Source organism: Lagopus leucura, unplaced genomic scaffold (genome assembly GCF_019238085.1).
Source record: "Lagopus leucura isolate 7727_CA_CO unplaced genomic scaffold, USGS_WTPT01 Super-Scaffold_100002, whole genome shotgun sequence".
NCBI lineage: Eukaryota > Metazoa > Chordata > Aves > Galliformes > Phasianidae > Lagopus > Lagopus leucura.
In genome coordinates, this window is record NW_024962263.1 from 41215950 (window position 1) to 41243769 (window position 27820).

A 27820-nucleotide genomic window follows, 5' to 3' on the forward strand; every position below is an offset into this window, starting at 1 on the left:
AGGGGAGGCCTGACGGTGGCTGCAGCTCCTCACAGGAAGCGGAGGGGCAGCGCTGAGCTCTGCTCTGTGTAACAGCGACAGGACCCGAGGGAACGGCATGGAGCTGTGTGAGGGGAGGGCGGCTGGGGGTGAGGGACAGGGGCTGCAGCACAGGGCGGTGGGCATGGAACGGGCTGCACAGTGGTCATGGCCCCAAGTGCCAGAATTCAAGGAGCGTTTGGACACTGCTCTCAGGCACAGGGTTAGGATTTTGGGTGCTCTGTGTATAGATGGGAGTTGGATTCGATGGTCCTTGCGGGTTACTTCCAACTCACGAAGTGCTGTGATTCTACGGGAAAACGCGCAGAGTGCAACATCAAAGGCGGCGACTCAGAACCCTATTCTTTAAAACGTCTAATTTATACGGAGAACCGCGGCCAAAACGATGCCACTCCTCGAGTTCTGTCCCCCTTCCCACAGCCGCCCCGTACCTGCCGAGAACCTCTCGGACCGCCCCAACACCGCCCGGCCCCCCCGCATACCCTCTCCCGCACCGACCCGCCCCCGCCCGGCGGCGGACACCCCACGGGCCGCCCCTCCAGCCCGCCCTCCTCTCCTCCCGGCGGCGGCAGCGCGGGAGTCCCCACCTCCCGACCCCTCCTCCTCCCGCTGGAAGGGGAAATATGAAGCGGAGCCGCCGCCGCGCTTCGTGGATACGGGTGAGGACGCGGCGAGTGGAGCCCGATCTGAGGAGCGAGGGACGGGCTCCCGAAGGAGAGGCGGTGTGCCCCGGCCGCGCTGCCGCCCCGCCAGCCGCCCGCCCCCTAGTGCCGGCCATGGGCTGCCCGGCCCGGCGCTGAGCGCGGCACGGCCCGCAGTGCGTGGTGGCGGCGGCACGGAGCGCGGAGATGTCCGTCCCGTACGGCAGCCTGATGCGGTACCTGTTCCCGGCCCTGCTGCTGCACGGTGAGTGCGGGGAGCCCGGCGGTTCCTCGGGTGGGAACGGGGCGCGGCTGGTGCTCTCGTCCTGCGCCGCGGGTCCGGCTGAGGGGAAGGAGCGCAGCCACGCGGAGCTCGCCCGCTTCGCCTCGGGGGCGAATAAAACTTCGGAGCAGCGGGGTGTGCTGAAGCCGTGCCTCTGTCCTGCTCGGCTGGGCACCTTGCGTGCCCGTGGCTTTGGGACTGAGCGGCTGGACGGGCAGCTGGCACAGCGATGGGCGTTGCCAGAAGGTCCGACCTGCCGGACCATGCCTCACCTGCGGCCGAGAAGGAGGCTTGTGGCCGGGTGGTGATTGCTGCGGCGTTTGCCGGCATAGGGCACCGGGGGCTCGGGATGATGCTGCCCGCTGTTCTGCTGAGCCACGGACTGACGTGTCTCCAAACCCCAGGCAGGCAAAAGTTTGGAGCCTAATGTATCTACACTTGTGTGTGCTGTGTGAAGCGCGTACATCCAGCTTGTTTGTCTAGAATCCCGATGTTCTTCAAGAGCGACTTCTGAAAGGAAGGCTTTTTAATTAGCTGCTTCGGTATGTCTAACATTTGGCAGCCAGATTTGAGAAATCCAGGCGAGATATCGTTCTCCAAGAGTGACTCAAGCTCCTCAAGTCACAGCATCGTTTTGAAGCATATTCTTAACTCAAGAGGACTTTGTAGCATCCAGACTTCTTCAGTTAAATTTTCCTAGGACCCTGAGGTGGCTTGTAAAAAGAGGAATTTGCTTTAGCTGTTAGAATGCAAGTAACCTACATGGATTCAGGGTGAGATCTGTGAGCAGGGATAAGGGTTTCAGAGCTATTCCTGGGATTGATTTTGCGGAGCGGGGATTGCCTCTCTCTGTGTTTGTACAAGTGCTAAGCACACAGATGGTATTCAGTAAATAATAAAGAGCATGGACTTCTGATTGTGTATTTTGTTTCGAAAGACAAAGAGCAAAAGACCTTGTTCCCCAGGAGGGGGCTTTATACCCTTCTCACAGCTCAGCAATGAAATCCAGAGAGAGCATAAATGTGTTTAGTTAAGCCAGACCCGCTGGGACGCCAAAGGTGTTTCTTAAAACTCTTGTGATCCGAGATGCAAGAGTGAAAATGGGAGGCTTGGAGTTAGAGGGTAAGGAGAGGAGGTGTAATTACAGGGTTGGACTCCCTGGCTCATCTGCTTGGAATTACAGAGCAGTGCTGAACCCTGGCTGGAGCGGGAAACAAATCAAGGCTGATGATCAGATCAAAACAGCAACTGCCAAAAGAGCATGAAGTAGGAAAATAGTCTATTTTTTCCATCTGTGGTTATGTTTCACCAAAGAAAGTATACCTATATTCTTGCAGAATGATGCAGCTTGGTGGCTTGTGTGTAAACATCTATACCTCAGTGAAGTAGCAGCTCACAGTTGGGGTCTGAGCTTCAAGCGTGGGGAAGTTGCCACCCTTAAAAGCTTGAAAATGCCATTGGTATCATACAGGGGACTGAAGTTCAGCTAGTCTGTATGCACTTACCTTGTTAGCTTTAACTTTGCCTGGAGCTTTTTCTGTGTGCATCCTTCAGCCAGTGGCCAGCCTGAGCTGATGATGTGTAAGAACAACAGGCAGTCCCAGGGGATTGCAGCGCTAAGCCTCTTTACACCATGTCATGTTGTCTTCAGCGTTTCTATTGCACCTAGCAAATTAAGGGTTAAAAGTGAGTGAGAGGGGGTGTGTGTGTGTGTGTATTTAGGGTTTAAAGCTTTATAAAGCAAGTTAGAATGTCCTGTAAGACTAAAACTTATGCTTTCATTATGTTAAGAAATGCCTACTTTAACATTGCTGAATTACTATTTGGAAAAACTTGTGTTCCTTAGTCAAAATAAAACCTGTGCAATATCATAAGAGGTTTGCAGCTGGAAGTTGTCCATTATCACTGTTTTCTTTGCTTAGAGAGAAAGCCACAGAAGTTTCAGATGTCAAAAGCTAAAATTGTTCAGCTCCAGAAAACCTGATTAATAAGAGTCAACTCCAAGAGGGTTCAAAACAAATTTGGCTAATTTCTTTTGGAAACGTAAACTTTTTTTTTAACAAGTACAGATGCTAAGAAGAAACTTTAGCTTATTTCTGATTATGTTACTGCTAGAATAGTGAATTAGAAACCCTAAGTAAAACAATTTGTTGATAACATCATGGAAATAGCCCTAATGAAGATGAAGACAGGACTGCTGGGCTTTTCAGAGCAAAACTGTTTATGCTTTTAAAAGTTCACTGGCAATATTGTTTAAGTTAGTGTTTAATTTCAAAACCTGCTTATGGAAAATAAGTAAGTGTATATGATGTAAATACCCATGTCTGTAAAATGGACCAGAATTGCACTGCTTGCTAGAGGCCATGAGAGCTGTTCCCTCTGTAACATGCTGCTTTTGGCAATCTGGAAGACAATGAATAAAAGAGTAAAGGGGGGAGTTTGCAGGGAGAGATAGATGAAGTTTTATTCACAATTTCATTAGCGTAAATTTGATTTCACCCATCCTCCGTAGCTTGGCTGTGGGCTTGCAGTGGGAGGAGATGGTGGTGGTGAGCCATCTTTGCACTCTGTAGTGTGTGTAGGAGACAGGCTGGCGAGCGATGGAGCCCAAAACTGGCACACAGCATGCTGATGGCAAGTATGCCCAGCAATTTAGAACAGTAGTGTTTCATTTATGGACGCAGTGCTCTAAGTAGGGCTGCTGGAGGGTGCGGTGGCCCATGGCAAGCTGGTTAGCACTCCTTGCGCGGACACAAGGCCCACCTGAACAAACAGCCGCACCGTGTGTGGAGGACAGCAGTGTGCAGATGTCCGTGATGGAGACCAGATGTCGGCTTCAAAGGGGGCGAGACCCAACTACTGTCGAGATTAGATTGCACTTCAGCACAGGGCTGCCCCGCGTGGAGGTGGGCTTTAATTAACCCTTTGTGGCTCTGGAGGAAAGCATGTCCATTGGGCAGGGGTGGTTTTACTCTTGGCATTGGGAGCTGCGGGGATCTGAATTAACAGTCGGGCTCGCACTTAGCAGAGCTTCCCTGCTACGTAGCTGCTCAGTGCTGGGTCCTCTGATCTCCTCCAAGCAAAGACAGGGCTGTAAGAATCTAAGCCGGAAGCAGCTAGCCTTGAGGAGCTTCGTTCTAGCTCTGCCATCTAAGGACATTTTATCTCCCTCCAGGCTCTTTCATGCTCTGCAATGCTTCTTTCCCTCCGTGAGGGCGCGAGGCTCTTTGGCAGCTGTGCCTGCAAGCCCTGCATGCACAGGAACATCAGCGGATACCTGTTAAGGGAAGTCATTGTCCTGTCTGCTTTTATGACCAGGAAATTCAGCTTTCCTTTCCCAGCCCCTTTGTTCTCAGCAGCTAATTTAGGTCCTGATCCTGTGCGAGGACCGTTTGAAGTTCCAAGCGCAGAGAAAACACTGGTAAACACAGACAGCGGCTTGGTAACAGGACATTATATTCCCCTATGTAATTACACAAGTTTGCACTGCAGCTGAAGGCCTGTCACGAGCATTATCTAGCACTCTCCCACATCAAGAAAGAGAGTAATCCAAATGTGTATTTATTTAATTGTGCAGGGCGACTGCCCAGATAAGGAGCTATAAACTTAATCCTGCCAATTATCCTTTATCTGTGGTAAAGTTTTTAATGTTTCAAACAGGTTTGAACTTGAAAAGGGCTTGAAGCAAAGCTGCAGCCTGCATGTTCAAGTGTCATTGTGTGTTTTGCACTTGGACTACCACTTGAGATTGTTTTAATTTGTAGCAGAATGGTCCTCTTCTAGAGTTTGCAGGGCTGTAAATTGAAAGTCCAAGTGGTTCTTCCTGAGCAACCCCAATCCAAATCCAGTTTTTAGTCCTACTTTTTGTTAACGTTTATCCTCCCATTGAGCCAAAGGTGAGCCTGCTGAAGGTATAGTAGCTAAGAGCCCGTGTGTTGAAGTGCTCCATTTGGCCATGTTAGAAGACATGGTTTCCATTCTGATAGAGGTGTTTGTTAATTAAACTGATTTAAATCTAAAAGTTTAACCTATAAGATTATTCAAGCTATACTTTTGCAATCTTGCAAAGTTGAGAACAGAATTTGCCCGTGGTGTCTAGATATGAATTAAAAGATTAGAATTTGTTCTCATGTGCTCAAGCACATCACTTATCATTATCGGTGGTACAATTGTACATTGTTTGCATACTATTTTTCCAAAAACTGAGCCATTGAGCATAGCAGCTCATGTTTTTTTTGCAGAAATGTTTGTGAAGAGCTTTTTGTAAGCAACTTCTTAAACACATTTGGGTAACCAGCTGCCAGCAGATCACCCTTTCGAGACTGGTATTTTACTTGCAGCTATGTGCAGAAATCTTTGAAGAACTTGAAAGTAACCCATCTTACCTTCCAATTATTTTTATCTGCAGTGGTTGTTCCCACATCAGATAGGGGTTTATGGGTGAACCCCAGAGCTTGAAGCCCCCGCCTTATCAGCACCTGGTGCAGTGGGTGCTGCCAGCTATGCATTCTCACCTGGCAGCTGCCCACACCTTGCTTTCCCACTCTGATGGTTGTTGGCTCTACCTCTCTAACATTTGATCTGTGGGGCACTGAAGGGGATTCCCAGCTGGGAGACGGAGCTGCAGCACCTTGTGTACTGTCTTCGATTCAGACTTTGGTGCTAAAGCTGTACTGTGATCTATGCTGCTAGGTCTTGATTATGAAAGTGAAGTTGGTTATCAATGCATCAAAAATGCATTTGTTATTCTTTGTTTTGCTTTTCTAGGAGGCTCTGGAATTTTCTTTTTTCTTTTGGACTTGCTGCTGTGAATAGGCAGCCACCGTGGGGAGGCTGATACAATCTTATGGCCTGTGGTCACGGTGTAGCTATAGGAAGTGTTAACTAAAATGCTGCCATTAGCACCATGCAAAGAATGGGTTTTATGTCTGTCAAGCTTTCGAATGATTAGATGGTGGACTATCTCTAATGAATGTGCAAGTCCTTCATTTCGCATAAAAAAAAAATATTAAAAGTGTCAGACCTTGAGTCTGAAATATGTGGCTTATCATGGAGATTCTGAAGCCTATCATCTGTCTGTGCTATAGGGAATAGCAGAGCTGGATCCCTCTGAATGAAAGTTGTGGCTCCAAGTATGTTGCAACCATGCTTGGGCTCCAAAGTGGGCTTTTAAGAGCCGTTAAATTCTTTTCTCAGTTTTGTGAAAGCATGTTTTAATCTTAAGCCTTCCAGCAACGTCCAACTTTGAACATCGCCAGATAGATCTTTTACAATGAATGCCATCATCCCCATGAGGCCTCAGATTTGCAGAACACTTTACTAAGCACTGCCAAAGGGGAGCAGGGGATTCTGTGCTGCTTTGAATTATCCACAGTGTGGAAATGCATAGGAGACAGTGTTCAGCTTCATGCCCTGCACAGAAAGTACATCACCAGGCTTTGTAAGGGATTTCTAGGTAGCACAAGTGAAGTTAGGGCACCTTTGACTGGAATTCATACAAACATATGTAGTTATAAACAAAAGTGTTGAAAGCATGACTCAGTGAGGAAGAAGGCTTTGCTGAATTAAATATTTCCTTACGTCAGCAACACAAACATTGAAAAATGTAGTAAGCAAGGTAGGGGTCCCATCATTGCTTTTTAATGTTACACCATAATCTGTATTCTGATAGTCAGGTCCAATGTATGGGATGTTGCCTGGCATGTTTGTGTCTTCCACATCTCTTCCTCAATCTCTGCAGTCTTTCTTATGTTCTCATGCCTGTCTTGACTTAAGCTTCTTCCCATCATCATTTGTCACAGTTTGATGGATGTATCCTGAGCACATGCTTACTTCTCAGATACAGATCTCTGTGGCTGACAATGCAAATCTCCCATCCACTGGGTACAGTTTGTTGTTTGCAAGATAGAACTACATCCAGCTGTACTTCCAGGGAGGGCTAGAGGCCAGCTTGCTTTTAAGCAATATCAAAAAGACACTGCATAATGTCACAGAAAGTTTGACTCCTTTTCAAAAACCCCTCTTTTCATTATTTCCTCCAGGGAATAATTGGCAATATATAATGTGGTTACCGCATCTTCTCTTTTGCTATGTACACATACAAGATGGTATCCTTCTGCAGGAGGATCTTGCTTGCAGAAATTAAATGCCCAAATATGTTTAAATGAATAAATCATTCATTTTCAAGCGCATCTGTACTTATGAATCATATGACATGTGTTATGAAAAGCACAGCAGCCTAAAAGCAAAGTGCGTGATACATGTGCTTTGGAAGAAGTCACCTGAACCGTTTCAAAACCTCCTCTTAATGGCAGATTTCAAATGCTTAACAACTCCAGGCAAAAATGTAAATTTTCAAAGGCTTTTTCAAAGTGACATAATTTCTTTGCAGAAGACATCCTGATAGCTGTGTTTCTGTAGAAAGAGTAGTGACAGCTCCAGCATACAGCAGGTACCTTGCAGGCGGTACCCTTTCTGACACAAAAGATCTATGGACAGAAGCACTCCATTAAAGAGAATGTGCTGAATTTTTTGAGTGTGTAAAGATGTAAGGAGAAGTTCTGAAACATCAGCTATGGTTCATAACAACAGAAATAGGTGTATGGCAGATTTCACTGGACCCGGCTGAACTTGTTCTTCTGGAAGCATGAGGGCCTGTGACATCAAGCCCATGCCCACAAGGTTTCAGATAGACCCGATAAGCTCAAGTTTTTGAGAGCTGAGTTCTGTTCCAGGTGAGCTAGGCTGCCAAGAGATGCTGGCTTAGGGCCAAGAGGCTATGACCATGAAAGACTGATGAAAGACCTATCTACTAAATCCTGCCTCTCAAAAGATTGTCAGATTCAGGAGAGCATCGTCCTGGTGTGGTCATACTGCTTTGGAAGTGACCCTGCCATTTCTTGCTTTAGAACAACTGTTGTTTGATGCACAAGAGAGACTGCTCAGCATTGCAAAAAGGCTTAAGAAGACTGGCTTTCAGAAAGAAAGAAGTACTGACCCTCTGAAAGTCCTTTAAGTGCATCTCAGATGGCATGCTCAGATATCAAAGCATCTCTTGTATTTATTACCCTTTAGAAAGGAAGGCCATAAATTCAGAAGGAAGAATTAGAGGTAAACTGCAACAAAGCTGCTAGATCTGCTAATAAAGACTGTGAAGTTGTATCTGTTAATCTCATTAAATCTCAAGATCATTCTGTGATAAGTACTGTTTACATTCAAGTATTTATAGTCATGTTTCTGATCACTCCTTACTCTGCCTACTGGAAAACTCCTTGCCTTTGTTCAGTGTAAAAATTGCTCTTCTTAAATGGGTGACGTGTATTTGTATTTCTAGCAATGCCACTTTCCCAGGTGTTAACCTAAGTTTACTCCAGAAGACATGAGGCCTAGTCAACATCATGAGTCACTGACACAGTTTACTTTTAGCAATAGGAAATGGCAAAGCTTGGAGGCAGTGTCTATTTAAAAATGAATAATGCTGGTTTTCTATTAAGTTCTGCAGCAATACTGTGCACTGTGGGACTGAGCACAGCCTTAACATCAGCCTGAATGACAGACCTTACATTTAGAGGCTGCTCTTCATGCCTCATATTTTGATACCTGACTTGGGGAATACAGAGCAGGGTCTAGTTTGGTGGCTTGGACTGCATAGGGTGAGTGATACAAAAGAGCCCAGTTCCAGAGCCAAGTTGGGCAGGAAAGTCATCAAAAAAGACAGGGCAAACCCTAACCCTTACCCCTGGGAGCACATGTCGTTGAGCCTTCCCTCTCCCCAGACAGCCAGACTGGCTTCCAGGGCACACCCCATATTCTTTTCCTAGCCCAGAGGCTCTTAAATTCTTTTTGATAAAGTATTAACAGTTTCCCACCCGTTATGTAAGGTTCATGTTTTTCATCTCTTAACCTCTAGATGCATGCTTTTCTTTTGATCCATGTTTTCGAACATATCTAAGAGCACTTGGTGCCTGAAAGAGTAAAGATGCATTCCTCCTGAAGCTAAGTATTCATTTGGTCCAATTAATATTGTGTAAAAAGATCGCTGGTGGGTTTTGTATGTATACATTAGTAGAAACCAAAATTACTGTGTGATGGAGACAAAATTAGCTTTTGAAATTCCTTTTCTCCTTTAAAATAAAAATAGCAGGATCTGTCTCTAATTGACCACCTCAGTCATCAAGGAGGCTTCCTGTGTGCAGAGGCTTTGCTTTTAAGATCTGTTTTTCCCTTGGCTTTCGAGAGTACTCTTTGTTTGCAAGTTTAGTATAGAAGCGTTCAAATTAGAGGGGGGCTGAAACCACAGCTTAGGTCCAGATCTGGATACAAGTTTCTGGGAATTCCAAGGCCCAGATTTCTTATTGTCCTGACCAGAGATTAAAGAGGTGTCTGTAAAATTTAACTCTAGAGCCACATCACTGGGTGTAGAAATGCAGCACTTAGGTTCAAGCCTTTGTGGAATTCCCGAAAAGAAGAGCATTGCATATTTTTTTTTTATTTTTCAAACGAGACAAGAAATGTCCCCACACATAAGAATTTCCCCACACATAACGTTGTGAACAAATGTCATTCAACACGAGGAGATGTTCACAACCACCTTTATCATGTTGAAGGCTCTCTTACTGGGATCACTGGATAATGTCTGCTTTCCTATTGCAGGGCTGGGAGAAGGCTCTGCTCTTCTTCATCCGGACAGCAGGTCCCACCCCCGTTCCTTGGAGAAGAGTGCATGGAGGGCTTTCAAGGAGTCACAGTGTCATCACATGCTGAAACACCTCCACAATGGGGCCCGCATCACTGTGCAAATGCCTCCCAATATAGAGGGACACTGGGTCTCTACCGGGTAAGGAAAGATCAAACGAGATGCTTGAGTGGTGTATGTGAAAGAGGAAAAGGGAAGGAAATGAAGAAAGAAGGACAAAAATTTTTATATTTTATATATATATATATATATATATATATATATATATATATATATATATAAAAAACAAGCAGAGGAACTAATTTCTTTAATATGGTGATACTTCAAATTCCAAATGCTTTACAATAAGTTTATGTATAAAAGAAGGAGCTGTGTTATGTACAGAGGAATAGCATACTATAAAACTATCTTGATGAATCAATTTGTAGTCTCGATTTTAAACAGCAACTGTGAAATATCTTTAGATCTCTTTCTGAATAGAAAAGAGACCATCAAGTCACCAAAATGCTTATTCAAATGTAACATTATACTATCTTAGACTGCATGCATTAGATCCATTGAATGGATCCTTATTTTCAAAGTGTCTAGCACAAGTTAGTTTTCTTAACAAAAGAAATTAAGAAGCTGTATTTCACCAGTTCTTTTCCTCTCCATACATGATAACTTTTAATTCAGAGAGCTATTTTGCTTGATGTCTCAGCAGGCAGTAGTTGCCCATATATTTCAAGTGAGTTGTAGTAGGAGAATCTTGGGCTTCAGCAGCTGCAGAAACCAGTTCCCTATTCAGTCTGTGGATATTTGGCATTTCACTTTCTTATGTTATCAGTGCTTTTGCTAAATCTACCATGCAAAAGAGAAGAACAGATGTTTAATAAGCTGTGACTTTTTTCATAAAATTAGACACATGGTAGTCCTTAGACAAAAAGGAAAAGTGAAATATGACTCAAAGTATTTAAATCTACAGAAAGTAAAACCCTAGGTATATTACTGTATATTACTGTAATAGCAGAGGAAATTCTTGGTGAATTGGCAGATCGTAGTACCTAGTTCCTATTAATTTCATTTCAGAGGGACTTGAGTACCCAGATATCTCTGGACCCATGCAGTGTTGCTCATTCTTGTCACCTATACTGTACATGATGTGCCACCTTGCTAAAATTTTGTTTCTGTCTTCCTACAGCTGTGAAGTCAGAGCAGGCCCAGAATTCATCACAAGATCTTATAGATTCTATCACAATAATACATTTAAAGCCTATCAGTTTTACTATGGTGGCAATCGCTGCACTAACCCTATCTACACATTAGTTATACGAGGCAAAATTCGTCTCCGCCAAGCATCCTGGATCATCCGAGGGGGTACTGAAGCTGATTATCAGCTACGCAACATACAGATCATAAGCCACAATGAAGCAGTAGCCAAAAAATTAAGTGAGTTGGTCAACAATACATGTCCTGGATTTATACCAGAAGATAGTCCCTGGGAACAGGATGTGAGCTATGATTTGCTCAGAGAAGAGAATGGCTGTGAGTGCACCAAGGCTCTGAATTTTGCCATGCATGAACTCCAGCTGATCCGTGTCGAGAAGCAGTATCTGCATCACAATTTAGATCACCTCGTGGAGGAGCTATTTCTTGGAGATATTCATACTGATGCTACCCAGAGGAGGTACTACCGACCTTCCAGTTACCAACCTCCTCTTCAAAATGCCAAGGTATGTATGTGTGTATGGCATCCTGTTCAGTTACTAGTGACAAAGCTCACGTTATTCAGCTCCTCTGGATCAGTGCACTAGTGTAATCTAAAATGCAGATGTGGTTCTAAAATAAGAAATGGATGGTGGCTTTACAGATGATGCAGACACTTACAAAAAGATCACAGCATATTTCAGGGAAGTAGTACCTCTTTTGTGGTTTATGAGACTGCAAATCAAATGCATGAAAGGTAGTCTAATGAGCTAAGGCTGATAAAGGCCACTGTGAGTCTGAAGATGGTATCGAAGACCTCTTGCAGAGGTGACTGAAGTTGCTGGCTGGGACTGTGGTTAAAGGCTAGCAGAAGAGAAGAAAGAAAGTTTGATGCAGGACTGAGAAAGGGCTAGAGAAACAGGCATCAGTGCATGCTTGTATAGCTGCAGGAGCATCAGGGGGAGAGGAAATCAGATTGTATCAACATATGGAATTTGGGTGATCCATAACCTGAAGAGAAAAAAAGGAAATTGGAAGGCAGAGACATGAAAGGGGCAGCAAGAAGGGGAAAAAATGGATGGACTGTGCAGGTCATGGATCCAGAAGCAGGCATACACACTAATGAAATGAAAAACAGGTGAATTTAGAATGGGTCTCTAGTTCCATTTGATAATATGGTTTTCAAAGGAGCTTCAAAGTGCCTTTAGCTTCATTGGGAACCGATCAACTCATGGTAAGTTAAATAAAAATCAAACAGGAAGAGTAGGCATTGATGGCCTGTAGCAGGAAGTCTGTCTGTACATCTTTCCTGGTGACATTTCAAAGGAATGCAGCAATTGGAACCACATTGCAGGCTGCAGTTGCTATCAGTATGTTCCAGCTAGAGACTGCTGCACGATCACTTCCAGCTAATGAGTTATCACCATTTTTAATTCTCTCACTGTGTAACTGGTTCAAACAGCAGCTAAGCTTATCAGCAATAGCAGGAAACACAACAAGGGAAAGGAGAGTTTTGATGGGAAAGCCTTGGCTTTCCCTTCCATTCAAAAAACCACTCCGTCCACCCTGTGTTGTGTCTACCTCTTCTGAATATCAAATTTCAGTAGTTCAGGACTTTACGTGATCTGCCTTTAATTATTTTAAAAGCGTGTCCTGGTGATAATTTTAATCTACAACCAGCTATGTCTCCATACAAACACTGCTGTCACTTCTTTCATTAAGTTTTCTTCAAGTGGCATGGGACGAATCTGCTTCTTGTTCATAAACATACATCTTCTCAAAATGGAGAGTTTTAGCAGCAGTAGATGAACCACAGAACATTCCTCATCACAAACGCTGGATTTGGCAGTTTTAATTGTCTTAAATTAATTCAAGTAAACTCTTTGCTCGTTTGGGATTGAAAGGTCTTTCCTAAATCTCTACCTTAAAAAAATCTGTAGGATCAGATTATCTGACTCCAGCTACATTGCATCTGTTCAGCAAATATGGTGTATCTTTTTTTGACCATGTGAAACAGAAAAAAATCTTGATGTAATGTACCCAGGTGACTATATTTTCAAATCTGTCTGGTCAAGTTGAGTTATCTTGTTAGGGACTGATCGATGACCCAGTAAATGCCTACATTTCCACCTATTAGTAATTTCATTACAATCACAACAATCAGGTGTACAACTGGTTTTGTGCAAATAAGACTTTTGTTCAGATCTGAGCAATTTTAGGAGGTGCTGATCACAGTTTTCCTGCCTGTCTTTTGTACTATCATAGAATCAAAAAGAATCTTTTTGCTTTTAAAATAATATTTCCTCTAAAATGTAAGGTTCAAATTAAAAGGATTAAATCTTGCCTAAGGAGGTCTGTTTCTCAAGTCACATTGACTGTATAAACCAAAAGATTTTACAGATATCTGACAGCACTTGAAACTCTCATTTACACTCACAAAGCCCATTATCTCAAGCATGATATGATCCATTCTGACTTCAATGGATGACATTATGTGAAAGGTAAAAGCAGTCTCAGTCGATGAGCTGTGGCAGCATGAAGGGGGCCTGCCTGAGCCTCCGTGCATGCATTTGGCTTGCAGTCCCACGTCATGGTGGGCTGATCTTGTCCTGAGGTATGTGTGCACTGAAATCAGTGAAAACCCATGAGGTGGATCGCAGAGGAGGCTCCCATATTATATGTTTACAAGAACTGAGGGAGTAGGAGGGTATACAAGCCAAGTTATCCATTGATATTTATGAAGTGCAGTTCTTCCTAATAAGACTTTTGGTAGCCAATTCTTGGCAGGGCTGAATCTTGAGGCTGCCATTCATAAAAGTACTATTTATTGGCTACAGGAAGTACTGTTACTATAGAAAGCAAAAGTTTAGTCTTGAGTACACCAACATACACAAAAATTCCAGCTCTCTGTGACATAAATTTCATGAAGTTTCATAAATGGAGGCCCCAGGTCCTGACTTTCAGACCTCTTTGTTCAGTTCTAACTTCTGGCCAGTTACTCTGTTCCTCCTCAAGCCTTTGCACAGCCTAGTAGGCTCCTGCAATATATGGTATTATATCTTCAGGGTCTGGATTGCTAGGACAACAGTCTCAGCTGGAGCCTTCAGCTGCAAAGTGCAGGAAGGTTGAACACAGACTGAGTGTCCCACAGTGTAGGTTCTCTTCATAATTTGGTTGGGTTCATCTTGTTCCAGTTTGGTGTGAAATTTGTTTTACCTGGAGAGAAGTTGGACGTGCTAATAGTAGACATTCAGCATGGCACACATAACAAATATCCTTAAAAATGAGCTTTCAAAGCAGCTAATATGAAGGACTTCTGGGTTTCGGTCTGTACCTAGCCATGAAGTTCCCTAGGCCAGCAGGACCTCAGCCTGACTGTGGGACTTAGTGTTTGCTGGGTGGAGAAAGCATAGTAACAGAAATGCTGGGTTTTTTTGTTTCTTTTGCGTTGTTTTTTTTTAATTCAAAAAGCACAGGCAAACATACTGCTGGAAGGTTATAACCCTTCTTCTTTGAACTCCTTTCCTTTTCTAATTGTTGCTCCACTGGGACCCAGCTGAAAATGAGTTTAAATGCTAAATTGAGTTTAAAACTACAAGTCACAGACTCCTCTGGAAACAGGACACCATGAATAAATAGAAACGTTAAATCAACTTGTTTTTCTTTAAGGTTTTTGCAGTCATACCAAGAGGTTGGGGAGGCCAGGAAATTACTTCTGAAGTGAATCAGGTGTATTGTGTGGAATCTTTCATTTAAGGCTTTTTTCATTTCCTTTTTATTTATTTTTGTTTTATACTTATAATAAAGACCTGCCTAAAATAAGTTAAGAGGATTCACGTTTTGAGTTAAATTTATAGTTAAGCCTCTATATAGAAGAAAGTTCCACCCCGCTCAAGAGTTTACACAGCCTGTAAGTTGGATGCGGTAGCCACATTCATTACTTATGTGGTTGAAATGAATGGTAATTAAAAGCAAATGATTGCTGGATATGCTAGGAATGCCAAAGCCACATGATCGGGACTTTAAACAAATAGAATTGGACCTTCTCCAAACTCCTGCAGTGATTTCACCACAGGGCGGTAAATCAAAAGGGCCGTCCAAAAACCAGACAGCTTTATGCTGAGCTACAAATCTGAATAATTTCACAGATTACCGTATCTCAAGTGTTCATATAAAATCAGGGAGCTTTTAAAAATATCTAATATGTCATCTCCTAAAGCTTTACAAATGCTCTTAGATAAGAGCATACCTTAAACAAATTCCTCTTGTAAAAGACATGGAAGTTCCTAAGAGCAGCTGATTAATAGATCGCTGCATACATTTATCTTAGCAGTCCTCCAGCCTCGCTCAAGGTATGAATCAGAACTTGCTGATGAAGTGGGCTGAAAGTCTTTGATGTGCCTTGAGGTAGGGAGTTTAGAAAGGGATTCATGTTAGTGCACGCTCAGGCTCTTTAGCCAGCAGGAGAGGGCACGCTGGTGGAAAGAGCAGGGTGGTGGAACTTCTTGGCAGTCATTGCCTGTGTTGTACAAAAAAAAACACGGATGAGGGCAACACCAAGCCTGGCTGACTGGTCATAAATTCATACCTTATTTGCAAACTCATACAAGTACTTGTAGGAAAGGAAGTCTTGAATACATTATTCGTTCAAAGTGCGTGCTTAAAATGCCAGGAATGTTTACAACACCAGTACTGGGGTGCCGATTTCATATCTGATTGCCTCAGAAATACAGTTTTGTAAACAAAGAACTCCTTGTGCTGTTTTATCATCTGACTGAGTAACAGGAAAGATCAGACCGTGGCTGTGATGCCAGGACATTCTGGTTAGATCGTTAGTTAGGAATTAGGCTGGAACATCACAAGAGTCCTAAAATATGTTTAGAATATAAACCTTCCTTCTGCCTTTGCCATGCTCAAACACTTGCTGGCCCCATGCTTTCAGTAAGATTTTCCCGTGGAAAAGATTCCCAAGTTGTCAGTTCTCTCTGACAAGTTTATTCACCATTGGAAGCTGCCTGCGCAGCTAATGCAGATTCTACACATGGAGACTGGTGCTTGGTTTTTGCTTTAGCCAGGGGGTGAAAGAACAAAGTGCTCAAGGTTTTTTGAGCTTTTGACAAATTGGGTGTTCAACTCTTTGAAACTCAGTTACTTCAGCTGTTGGGGAATGTGATGTACTGGAGGAGCTCCCAAGCGAATCCAAGCATGAGTGAATAGATGTTAAACGTGTGAAGTGCCTCCGAGAAATAGGCAAAAGACTATCTCAACCAAAAAGTGTAATTTTGGAGGACAAAACCGCTTTGTTTGCCAGAGACTTCTAGATTAAGAGACTTCTAGACTTCTGGATTAAGCCAACACTTGAAGGGTTTCTTTTGTTAATTATTACTGGCCAAAGACTCTTAGGGAAATTATGAGGGGAGCGAAAAAAGAATATCAGAAGAATGTTCAAATATGTTAATTCCAGGTTTATGAACAGCAACTGTGTGTATGATGCACTTCAGAGATAAGAGAATCAAAGAGCTTCTAACTGAACCTTCCAGAGCTGTGTTGCTTTTAAAACCATATTTCTCTTTGTGGGTCACTGTCTGTTCTTCAGTTGCAGCAAAAGTCTGCTCCAACACAAATACAGCACCACAGATAAAAATTAACTGTTTAAGTTTGCAAAATAAAAAAAGGCCCTTCAGCAAGTATATCTAGCCTACTGACATCCTGATTCTGTTGGCACCTAATTGTAATTACTTCATCTCTTGTAAGCAGTGAAGAACTTGCTAGTGATATTGCTATGCAGTTCAGAAGCTTGGGTAAGTTGCTTTCTAAAGGCATAATACAGCTTAACTTTGAAACATCTGTTCCTGAAAATGGACATTCAGAATGTTGCTTCAGGTTTTCCAGGAATTTTTTTTTATACTTCCCAAAATATTCATGTCACTATAAATTAGTATCATCTTAGTGGGATAGAGGACATGCAAATAAATTCATCTGAGAGAAGGCCATTTTTATCTTTGTTCCCATCTTTTGCATAGACTAAAGACTTTATACAGGAAAGGAACAAGCAGAGGACTCTTGTTTTTCATTTTGGTTGTATTTCAGTTTTATGCAGGGTTGTGCAATGGAATCAACATGATAGATCAGACAGCTGCATAACGATAGTGCCTTCAGATTCCTTCATTATCTTTCTCTTCATAGGAGAAGTTAATAAAAGCTGTTCCTAATATCTGAAAATATACAAGCACGCATTTGTAGATAAGTCCCAACGTATCTCCACCCTCCTTCCGGCATGCAGCTCTTCTGTTCCACACCAAAAGAAATCCCAAATTGACAGCCCTGCAAAGGAGTTACAGCTCTCCCCAGCATTTCATTTGCTTCAAGATTTTTTAATTAAAGTTTTAAATCTTTGTTATTCTTCATTCCCTTTGGCAGGCTGAATTATAACTGTGTCAGCTGTGCTTTTCAACTCCCCAGAGCCAGCCTAATGCACGTTCGCCAACTTCGTTTTGTATGAGGTCATGGAAAGCCTGCAAATTATCACTTTTGTGTTAGAGGGAGATTGCAGCCATTTGTTAAAACGCTGTCCTGGTCTCTTATCCAGAGCGGTGGAGGAGTGGAGCTTGATACTACACTGAGCAATTTGTAGAAGTGTCCTTTGGGTGGACTCATCTCCTTGGCAGTGTCTTTTCTGAGTTTTTACTTGAATTGACACCTTTTCCTAGCATCCTATCCAGGCATGCCTTGTTTCAGTTCTATGTGCCCTTCCCATGACATGCAGCATTCAGGTGAGTGTGCGAGATAAGAGCTAAAACATTTTCTTTCCTTTCTTCACCCATAGTTTTCCTCATAGTAAGGATCAGCCCTAGCAAGGAATCACCCAACGCAAGAGAAACATGAACTTTTGGATAGCTGGAGCCTGGGCTGCCTCATATGCTGGTTAGGAGCATCTCCACCTTGCTGTGGGGCTTGTGCTAGCCCTTGCCACCCACAATACAATGTAAATGCAACCCAACCTTTTCCAACCACAAACAAGACCAGCATCAGTAATCGGTGCAAATCAGTGCTGGCTAAAGGTGGCTTTGTGCCAGCTGGGAACCTCAGTCTTCTAAAGAAGCTTTCCATGCTACACCTGCACAGATGTGAGTAATAAAGCAGCAGCAGTAGAGTGTTGTGGAAATAGTTTTAACATCAGTACATGACTGGTAAGGCAGGATATTGCTAGAAAAATGGGAAATACATGACTTTACAAGGTATTGTCACTGAGCAGGACAGATGACAGCAGCCCAGCAGAGGGAACAAACCCAGCTGGCAGTGGTATGTGATAAGGGAGGGATGAGTGCATTTAGAGTAGCCGCACTGAATATCTATCTGAGTTTGAACAAAAACTGAGAATTGAAAGGTTCCTAGAGAGACTCTGCAGAAGGAAGCTACAGCTCTGCCAAAGATTTCAGGGTTGGGCTTCGGTTTGACATTGGCATTACTGGGAGGGAAGGAGGGAGGAGAAGTCCAAAGATGGCAGAGCCAACCACAAAGAATACATACTGTGGCAGAACCGATGTTGGAATCTCCTAACCAAGTTGTGGGTTAGGAAGGATGCGTCCGCTATGCAGTGGCTTCAGCTAAAAAGAAAAGGTGAGGCGATTTCACGAATTCCTTTAGGAAACTGATGTGTAACTCCTTATATGCTTAAAAGGTCTTGCAAATGCAAAACTTGGATTCACCACTTCTTTGTCAGCTCCTTTTCCTCTACCAAACACCAAATAACACCAGTCCCTTGTCTCTTGTAGTACCAGGCCTATTGAAAAAGTTGCTGTACTTTTGGATGGTTTAAGAGCTTACTGTAACACATCACTGCCTGCTAGGCCTTTGTCTTAATGTATCTGGTGTGGTTAAATATCAACTGTTTGCCATTGTAAGTGATGACAGAGAGAACTTGTCAGAAAATGGTCACAATTCTTAATTAAAAATACCCAGAAAGCCCCTAAAAATGGCTCTTTTTTTTTTTTTTTAATAGTCACTTATCACTGAAAAAAAAAAAAATCAGAAAAAAACATTTTGCTTTGTTTCACTCTTCCTCCAGACTGTATATATTTATTATTTTCACATAATTTTAATAAGAATCTGATGAGAAAGTGTCAAATTATATTTTTCCAATCTTTTCTGCTAGGAATGCACTGCATTCTACAGGGAAAATGTTGAGTTACAGTTGGAGCTGTTCCAGACAGCTCCATAGATAAATTTTTGATTGAGATACAGACACATTTTCAGCATAAAAAAATATAAATGGGTAGGGGAGGGAGCAAATGTGTTTGAACAGGGTGATCAGTTAAATATATTTTCAACCTCCTCTTTCCTTTTAGTGCTTGTTTGGTCCCTAAATACAACTTGAAGTACCTCCTGCAAATCCTCTCCTTGATATTAAGCACTGAGTTCAGCTTCTGCTTTAATCATGAGGGAAGGGTAGATTCTCTGTACGTTTGGTCCACAGATATCTTAGACAACAACAGGGTCAGAATACAAACAAATAAAAACAGAATTCAAACAAAACTAGAACACCTTCCAGAAGGATCTCTCCACATGCTACCCAAATTCCATTTTACCACCGCAGAGAGCTCATCCTGGTTGCGTGATGGATTTCTTTTATTTTTTTAATCCTAGACTGCAACAAATACTATGAATTAATGAGAGGAGAGTTAGTCCTAGGCAGCCACAGAATCACATGGAATTTAAAGAGAAAAAGTAGGATATGCTGAGAAGGTTTGTGTTTCCGACTATCCACAGAATTGGGAAAAAGATCAAGTAACCTCATCCTTGTTTGCTTTTTTTATTAGAAATCTCCCTCCTTGGCTTCCAGAGCAGCCTGGCCCTGTTACCACTTCAGTTGAGGCAGCAGGAGAGAGGATAAGGAAAAATGTTGCTGGAAATTTTCAGGTCATAAACTATTTTCTCCCCACGTACAAGAACTGAGTTTCCAGCCAGAGGTTTGGGCTCATTTCAACCCACGTGGCCTCGTGGATTAATTCAGAAGTTGGCTTCAGAGAAGCACCCAGGAGAGTGAGGAATTGGGCTGCACGGATCAGCTCTGGAAGCTGCTTGGAGGCACCTTCCCTCTGCCCATCGTTGGGCAGCAGTCATTTCATGGGCTGTTCCTTTTAGCAAGACCTCGGTGTTAGAAATACTGCACTGTACACCTAGGATATCCCAAACATAAAACAGATGTTCATCTTGTCCACTGATCACTTTATTGCTTTCTAGTTTATGTCATGCCCGAATGAGCTTTTTATTGAGTGTACTTAATCGTGTTTGGACTCAAATGTCCTCTGCCTCTGTTCCATATTTTCTTTGAACGTCTGTTTTTAGAGATTAATCTTTTCTGAGACAAATGGAAAGGGAGTGATTTGCAAGACACAAGCCAGTGTAATTAAGAGCCCAGAGCAGCTGACCTGAAAAAAGCAACACTGAAAAATACAGTCAATTGATAAGCATAAATTACACATAATTATGTCCAATTGTCTCTTAAGAAAACCAGATCTTTCTCATGTCTTGGACATGATCATGTCTCATGCATTCATTGAATCATGTCTCAGACATTGTACTGAGGAATTTTACACGTGGCATATTCTTCCACTGAGAAGTTTGCAACTCTGTGGAAGATAGAATCAGAGTGAAGAAGGTTTAAATAGGATTAGGCTCAAGCACTAATGTCAGAGAAGTGATGCATTTAGATATCTCATCAGGCTGTACCCCAAATCAAATCAGCAAGGAACTGGAGTGGAAGGGATACTGCTGCTTCCTCTCCTCACCTCCCCAGCCTCTCCCTGTCCCTGTCCTTCTTCTTGCAGCCTCAGCCACATTATCCAGGTGCATTTCCAGTAACTAAAAGGTAAGCGGTATGAACTTTCATTAGTAGTGCAGCCAGCCAGGCAGTCATAGCTGGTGCAGTCCTTGGAAATTAGACGTTCTCATCATTCAGGATACAGCCCACAGAGGTCAAAGAGCCAGATGAACTACAGAGAAGTATTTGTACTGCTAGACTTCACATTGATTTGAGTTAGCCTGGACCTTCCTTGAGTTTGTCCAAGGAATCCCCTCCACCCACAGCAGTAGCATAAGGAGAGCCATGTATTCCTTTTGCATGAGCTTTGCAAGATTGGGGAAATAACTCATCCTTGTGCCTCAGGACATGAGCCCACTCCTGATAAGGAGAAAGAGACTGCTCACAATTACATACTTATTTGCATTACAGAGCTCCATAAACCTTCTACCCACTGTACCACTTGCCACAGCCAAGAGACAGCACAGGGGAGCAAGCAGCTGCAGGTGGGACCCATCTGCACCTTCTGCAACCTCACTGTGATGGAGAAGACATGAAATGATGATAATACTCTGTCCAGCATCTGAGCCTTGGCTCGTAATTCAAATGGGTATTAATGGTGGAGGGGAGAGATGAAACCTAAATCTGCTGCTCCAGAAATGGCAAAATGAATGTTTATACTTGGTAGTCCTTCCTGATTGAAGAGCTCCTTCTTGTCCATGCACTAAATTTGAAAAACAACAGAGAAATCCCACAGACACCCAAATGTGACCAGGAAGACAACAGAAAGGGTTTCAGTTTTTCTTCAGATTTTGAAGAAAGGCAACAGAAACACTTATTCCTGCAACACTGCCTTTTCCCCATCTTGCTCTCCGTCATACTAGTGAGGCAATCACAGTGATAAAGTTTATTAGTTAGGGAGCTGTGGCATTCACCTGCTCCATCGTGGGATTGCAACACTGGAGGAACAAGTGTGAGGTAGGCACCTGGCTTAGCTCACTTCAGGTATCTGAGCAAGGACAACGCCAAATTTTGTAGTTCTGTGAAACCAGACCACTTTCCAAAGAAAGAGACTTGACATCCTCCAGAGGAAGGCAGAGTTCAACAGACCAGTTTGATAAGTCCCAAACAAGATAGCAGATTAGACCTGGTGATTCTACTGCAGACAAAGAAAAAGGAAGACAGTGGACTTCTATCATATTGTGCTTGGAAGTTTGTTACATTAAGCTGCATTTGATTTATTAATTTACCTACTTACGGCACCTAAAATTTCTGCCTGCTCTCTGACAGCTCACAGTCTTTAACCTCCTACCAGTCCTACATCAAACAAAAAAGCTGTAATTGTCTGCTTGTATGAACTGAGATCAAGTCACATGGGAAAGCCACACAGGAAATCTGGAGCAAAACTGACTCTTGATTCTTCTCTTGACAATCAGTAAACCTAAATTGAAGCCTGCGGTTTCAGATTCTAACACCCCAGTTTCACAGTCTTTGTGTGTTACTGGTGTCTTTGGTGCCCAGGAGAACTAAATATTTTGCACTAGCCTCTGATTTTAGTTACAATGCCACAAAACCATGCTAACTTTGCCAGTTCCAGTTCACTTACTGTAACACTATAATGTGATGGAAAGTACAGCTATAGTAGTGGGATTGCAAAGTCTTTAGCTGCAACAGGAGGACAAACCCAAATGCAGAAGCAAAGAAAAAAGCTGCTTACCTTTATAAGGCCTCAAGTAGTCATGTATCTCCAACAAGATGCCCTTGCCTCCACTGCCAACAACAAGGTCTGAGAAGGAGAGAATCCTGACTCCACCCCTTCCAGTCACTCAGGGGCACTGTGTGCACCTGAGCACCCCTGGGTTGGCCCTGCCTTCTCACCAGGTGCTCAATCACTGGTTCAGGCCATGACTTTGCATTTCTGCTACATTCACTCAGTTCAATATTCTTTGTACTTATGGTCCTTCTATCCATTTGCAGATGCTGAAACATGAATTTTAAAATTACTTAACAGGCTCCACAAAGGGAAAGAATAGTCTGCTTCAGTAACATAGTGACCATGCAGTTTTGCTGGAGGCAGCAAGTCCAGTCTCCTACTCAGAGCTGTTCTGTGGGCCAACACTGGTTCAGATTAATCTGGGCTACACCATTTAACAGGCATAGGCTGCCAGAGAAGCTGTGGTGCCCCATCCCTGGAGGCACTTAAGGCCAGGTTGGATGGGGCTCTGTGCAGTGGAGGTCAGGGGCAGCACGGGGTGTGACTGGGTGGACTTTGAGGTCCCTTCCAACTCAAGCCATTCTATGATTTCTTATCATTTTGTACACAGACCATTAGTCTGAATCTAGCAGCAGACTTTTATTGATTTTTACTGACTTTCTGAGTCTACATAATCTGAAGAGAAGGCAAACATACACACTATTTAATATGTGCAAGAGGGATGTATTGCCTGAGTCATGTGTTGATTCTCTGAAGCTACCTATGGTCATATTATTGTGTTATTTGTAACTGTGAATCCTGAGGTGTGCTGCAAGCTGAAGATAGCAAATGGAGAAATGCTGACTCCATAGTGGCACATCTGGACCTTAAAGTATTAGAGATGAATTTGAACATCTGTATAATGAGAGGAGCTCAGAGAGATTGCAGAGAAAAGAGCTGGATAGGGCCGTGAAGAAAAAGTATTTGTTCTGTACACATCTCTTTCCCCAGTGGCTGCTCAAACTGACGAGGTGATGTGAGGAAACCCACCAGGTCATGCTCCCGTGCCAGGGCACAGTAGGCAGCACTTCTGAGAGGCCCTGTCTGCACATTGTGAAACACCCTCAACTCTCACAGACATGGAAACTGGGGCACTTGGCTCCCAGAGGCTTGTGCTCAACAGAACAGTTCAGCTGCAAGCCTTCATCGAGCCTGACAGACTCTGCAAACCCTACTCTTGCTGGAAGGAGCCATAAAGCTTTCACCATGTTCAGCAACACTAGGCTGTGTCTGCTTCCTGGAGCACCATAGGCTCTGTATAGGCTCACTCACATCTCCCTATCCTTGCTGCTCTCAGCAGGGTCATGTGCCTGACATGGAGAGGAAAATCTGCAGAGGCTGCAGTTGGGACTTTGCTAGATAGAGAAAGGGGATGTTTCACAAGTTGGTGCTCAGGAAAGCTGACAAGGCCTAAAATAGCAGGTGGCTCTTCTCCCAGGCTGCTGCCCATGTGAAGGGCATACTTAAGACACCTGTGTCCATCTGCAGTACCAAAGCTAACAACTGATGCAAAGAGCTGAACAAAGATAATAATTTCTAACATGAGACTCGTCGAATCTCTTACATAGTAAGTTACAGACTGACCACGTCTTGTGTGACTGAAGGATACAGTCAGCCTTTTCTAGGTTCAATCAAAAGCTGAACTAAAATGTTCACTTTATATGTGGGAATTAATCTCGTAATTCCGCTCCTGCTTGAAACAGCTCGAAACAAATGCCCTGGTTATCTGCCCTTGTTTGCAGATAGCACCTCATGAGAGTTCCTCTCTGCTTTCTTTCAGAACCATGACCGCACGTGCATTGCGTGCAGAATCATCTACCGCTCAGATGAGCACCACCCACCCATCCTGCCCCCCAAGGCAGACCTGACCATCGGGCTGCATGGCGAGTGGGTGAGCCAGCGCTGTGAGGTGCGGCCGGAGGTCCTCTTCCTCACGCGGCACTTCATCTTCCATGACAACAACAACACGTGGGAGGGCCACTACTACCACTACTCAGACCCCATCTGCAAGCATCCCACCTTCACCATCTATGCCAAAGGCCGCTACAGCCGAGGAGTGCACTCAGCCAAAGTGATGGGCGGAACAGAGTTTGTCTTCAAAGGTAGTGTGGGGGCAGAGGTGGCCACATAGCTGGGGATCAAAGCAGAGCTTGCTCACCACAATTCCGTGACTAAACAACTTAACTCTTGTTATTTGTGGGACTATTTTATGATTATTCTTGGGAGTTATTTAATGGGAGGCTCTTTTGGAAGGCTTTCTGTGAGCACCCAGCCAAACTGTCCAGCTGCATGGCATTTTTTGCCATTGAGGCAATACTCAGTTGATGATCATTGGTGTCCCTTCAACCCAAAGTCCTTCTATGATCTTATGGTTCATTTGAGGCAAAAAACAGAAATCTCTAAGTAAGACACAATAAAGTAAGATCTTGTGTCACTATCTGTTGGAGTCCAGTAGCCAGACATCAAGCATCTAATCAAAATTCTCAGGATTAGATCCATGTCCTAGGGCTCCTTCAGTGGACAGAAAAGGGCCATAGGTGATATAAATTTTCTGGGAAGACAGATACAGCAGTGTGTGTCATTTCATCAGCATCCAAGGGCCTAGAGCAAGTAGGGATGTCTCCAAAGCCAGCTTTGATTAATCCCACCACAGTGCAGACTAGATGTATCTAAGTGAACCCCCTCAAGTACTCCAGGAAGCGGCACTTGGTGACACTTTCCAGGTCCCTGAAAAGTCATCTCATACCAACAGCCTCGTGGCAGCCTGCTCAGAAAGAGCTCAGTGGTTTTAACCACTTACACAAACAAACATCTCCAAAACACAACATCCATCCATAGCACCAGCCTCAGCAGAGCATGTGAAAACCCCAACCATGCTGTAGGCTCCTCTCCTCCTCCTTTTAGTTACTATGTGAGAAGCATATAGACTTCCTGCATGTCTCCAATTTAGGAAAGCAGTTATAAGAAAGGATGTACTGATCTGGGATTTCCATAGGAGGCAGGATATCCTTGCCTGTCAGAGCTTTTGCTCTTCTTAGTTTTATGCAACACATTCCAGCTCAGCTCCAGTTTTTGCTTGAATTTCATGATTATAATATGCCAGCTTGCCTCACAGAACAAGGTCACTGATTTTGTTCTGGTAAAATTTTCAGGTCACTCTCTATAGATTATCTCTTATGCCAGCCAGGACAACAAGTGTCGAGCCATTGAATCAAATATCTGCTTATAAAACCTCAGAATAAAATTTCCAACAAGTATAAAAAGACATGCACATTGTTAATGGCCTGCAAAAGAATCTGGAGATTGGTGTGTTAGGAGGCTTGAGGGTTGGTTATTCACTTCTGTTTTGGTCAGCAGCAATCCATTTGGAACTTTTTTCTTGATACAATACTAAAAGCACACAAAGTATCTCTGTTCACCTTCCACAGGCCCATTCAGTTTGGCTTTTCCCAGCTTCTTAAACTCAGCTGAAAAGTAAGACTTAACACACCTGAAGTAACTTAAAGTGAAGAAGCTGCAACATATCTGTTTGATATTGCAGCCACTGTTTAGATAAGATCCCCAACAATCAGAAATACTTCAGTCATGAAAAAAAAAAAAAAAAGTGGACAGGTAATAATATATAGAGAATGTGGTATTTTACAAATTTTCCAATTCCAATTGTTATTTCCCTAGCTTTACATGTGTTTAAAAATGGTAAATGTAGGTTATAAGTAACCCTCCTTCTGGTTTAATAGGGATGTTAATAAAATATGAGTAGAGTTTTCTCACTTCCTCTTTAATGCATCTCAACTAGGCTTTATCTGGGAAGGATTGCCTGGAATTTATGTAAAGCTCTGCTTAATCTCTGACTGAGATATGGAGCCATCAGGTTTTTTCCAGCTGAATGTTTGGGTGCGTGTGCATTCTCTACAAGAAGTAATTACACCGAGATGTAAAACAATGCATAGATTTGCTGGCCATACCTGCAATGTTAAAAAAAAAAAAAAGAGAGATTTAAGGAAAAAGATTCAGAGCTGCGATAACTCCTATTAGTTAGATTAAAGGACAGGCCAACATAAATTCAGGAAGCACCAGCACGTACATTGAGATGCATTCAAAATAGCCTTATCCCTTGGTTTCTAAATGCATTAAGCAGTACATCTGACTTGAACCCTCCATGACATCACTAGCATTAGTTGTTATGAACAGAGACAAAGGGGTCAGTTTTGGAAGGGTTTTGCAGTTTCCTCAGTAACCATAGCGTGCACTGATTGAATGCTAAGGTTGTGCCTGCAGAGGATGTGGAGCATGCTGTGCAGAGCGGGCAGGCGGAAGAGTCATAAGGCTGATGTCAGCGTGTCACCTTTGCTTTCATCTCTGTTTCTCTGCTAACAGTTCTTCTCTTCCTCACTCACAGTGAACCACATGAAGGTCACACCGATGGACGTGTCCACAGCCTCTCTGCTCAACGTCTTCAATGGGAACGAGTGCGGAGCGCAGGGCTCCTGGCAAGTCGGGGTGCAGCAAGACGTCACCCACACCAACGGCTGCATCGCGCTTGGCATCCGCCTGCCTCACACCGAGTATGAAATCTTCAAGATGGAGCAGGATGCCAGGGGCAGGTACTTGCTGTATAATGGCCAGCGACCCAGCGATGGCTCCAGCCCCGACCGACCGGAAAAGAGAGCCACGTCCTACCAGATGCCTTTAATTCAGTGCGCTTCATCCGTACCCAGATCTGAAGAGTCACCAGAGGAGAATAAAATACGGCTGTATAGCAGCGGGGCACCAGCAAAACATCCCAGTGCCTCAGTTCTTGCTTTGGTGTTGTTTATTTGTACTGTGTCATATTGGGACATTCTCAGCTAGAAGTGAAAAAACTATTTTTCATGACTACAAAGCCAGGATTCCACAGACTGAGGGTTGTTTTTCTTCAGAAAGAAAGGGACGTTTATTTTCTTGATGCACTTGAATGCCTGAGAACTGTTGTTCTTTTCCTTATTTCCCCCCCTCCCTGAATCACGAACGGCACTCGTTTGATGTTTGTGCTTTGAACTTCATCCAGTCTGATCCCTGGCCTGACATGACTGCACAAAAGTAATTGCACTTTAGGACTGCAGACTTCTGGGGGGCGGGAGGGGGTCTCCTTTTATTTTTTATTTTTTATTTTTTTAACTGCTGGGGTGAACGTTGTGATCCTGCTTCATTGTCTCTGCCATTTTACCATTGTGGTACTGCTCTGCCCAACGCTCAGTTTCTCATCAGAATTTAACTCCATGAAACAAATCAGTGACAGCGGTTTCCTCTTGGCTTCAGGATTCTGGTAGAGATGTGTATATAGGATGGAAACCCACACAGACTTACCTGGTCATGATCTCACAGCACAACACAGAAAGAAACAGCAAGTCAACAGCCCTCCGCTGAGATAGTGCTAAATGGT

The 27820-nt window shown here is 43.4% G+C and overlaps 1 protein-coding gene across 1 annotated transcript; it reads left to right on the forward strand.

Annotated features, from left to right (window-relative positions):
* Positions 1-852: 852 nt before the first annotated feature.
* On the forward strand, positions 853-27820 carry APCDD1 (APC down-regulated 1). Its single transcript, XM_042869636.1, has 5 exons — positions 853-945; positions 9616-9799; positions 10839-11370; positions 24179-24500; positions 26798-27820. The coding sequence occupies exons 1-5, from the start codon at positions 888-890 to the stop codon at positions 27247-27249; spliced, it is 1548 nt and encodes a 515-aa protein (XP_042725570.1). The 5' UTR covers positions 853-887; the 3' UTR covers positions 27250-27820.

Coding starts and splice junctions, on each gene's coding strand:
- APCDD1 (XM_042869636.1), top strand. CDS start 888: ATGTCCGTCCCGTACGGCAGCCTGATGCGGTACCTGTTCCCGGCCCTG. Junction 11,371..24,178: donor CTCCTCTTCAAAATGCCAAG/GTATGTATGTGT, acceptor GCTTTCTTTCAG/AACCATGACCGCACGTGCAT. Junction 24,501..26,797: donor AACAGAGTTTGTCTTCAAAG/GTAGTGTGGGGG, acceptor CCTCACTCACAG/TGAACCACATGAAGGTCACA.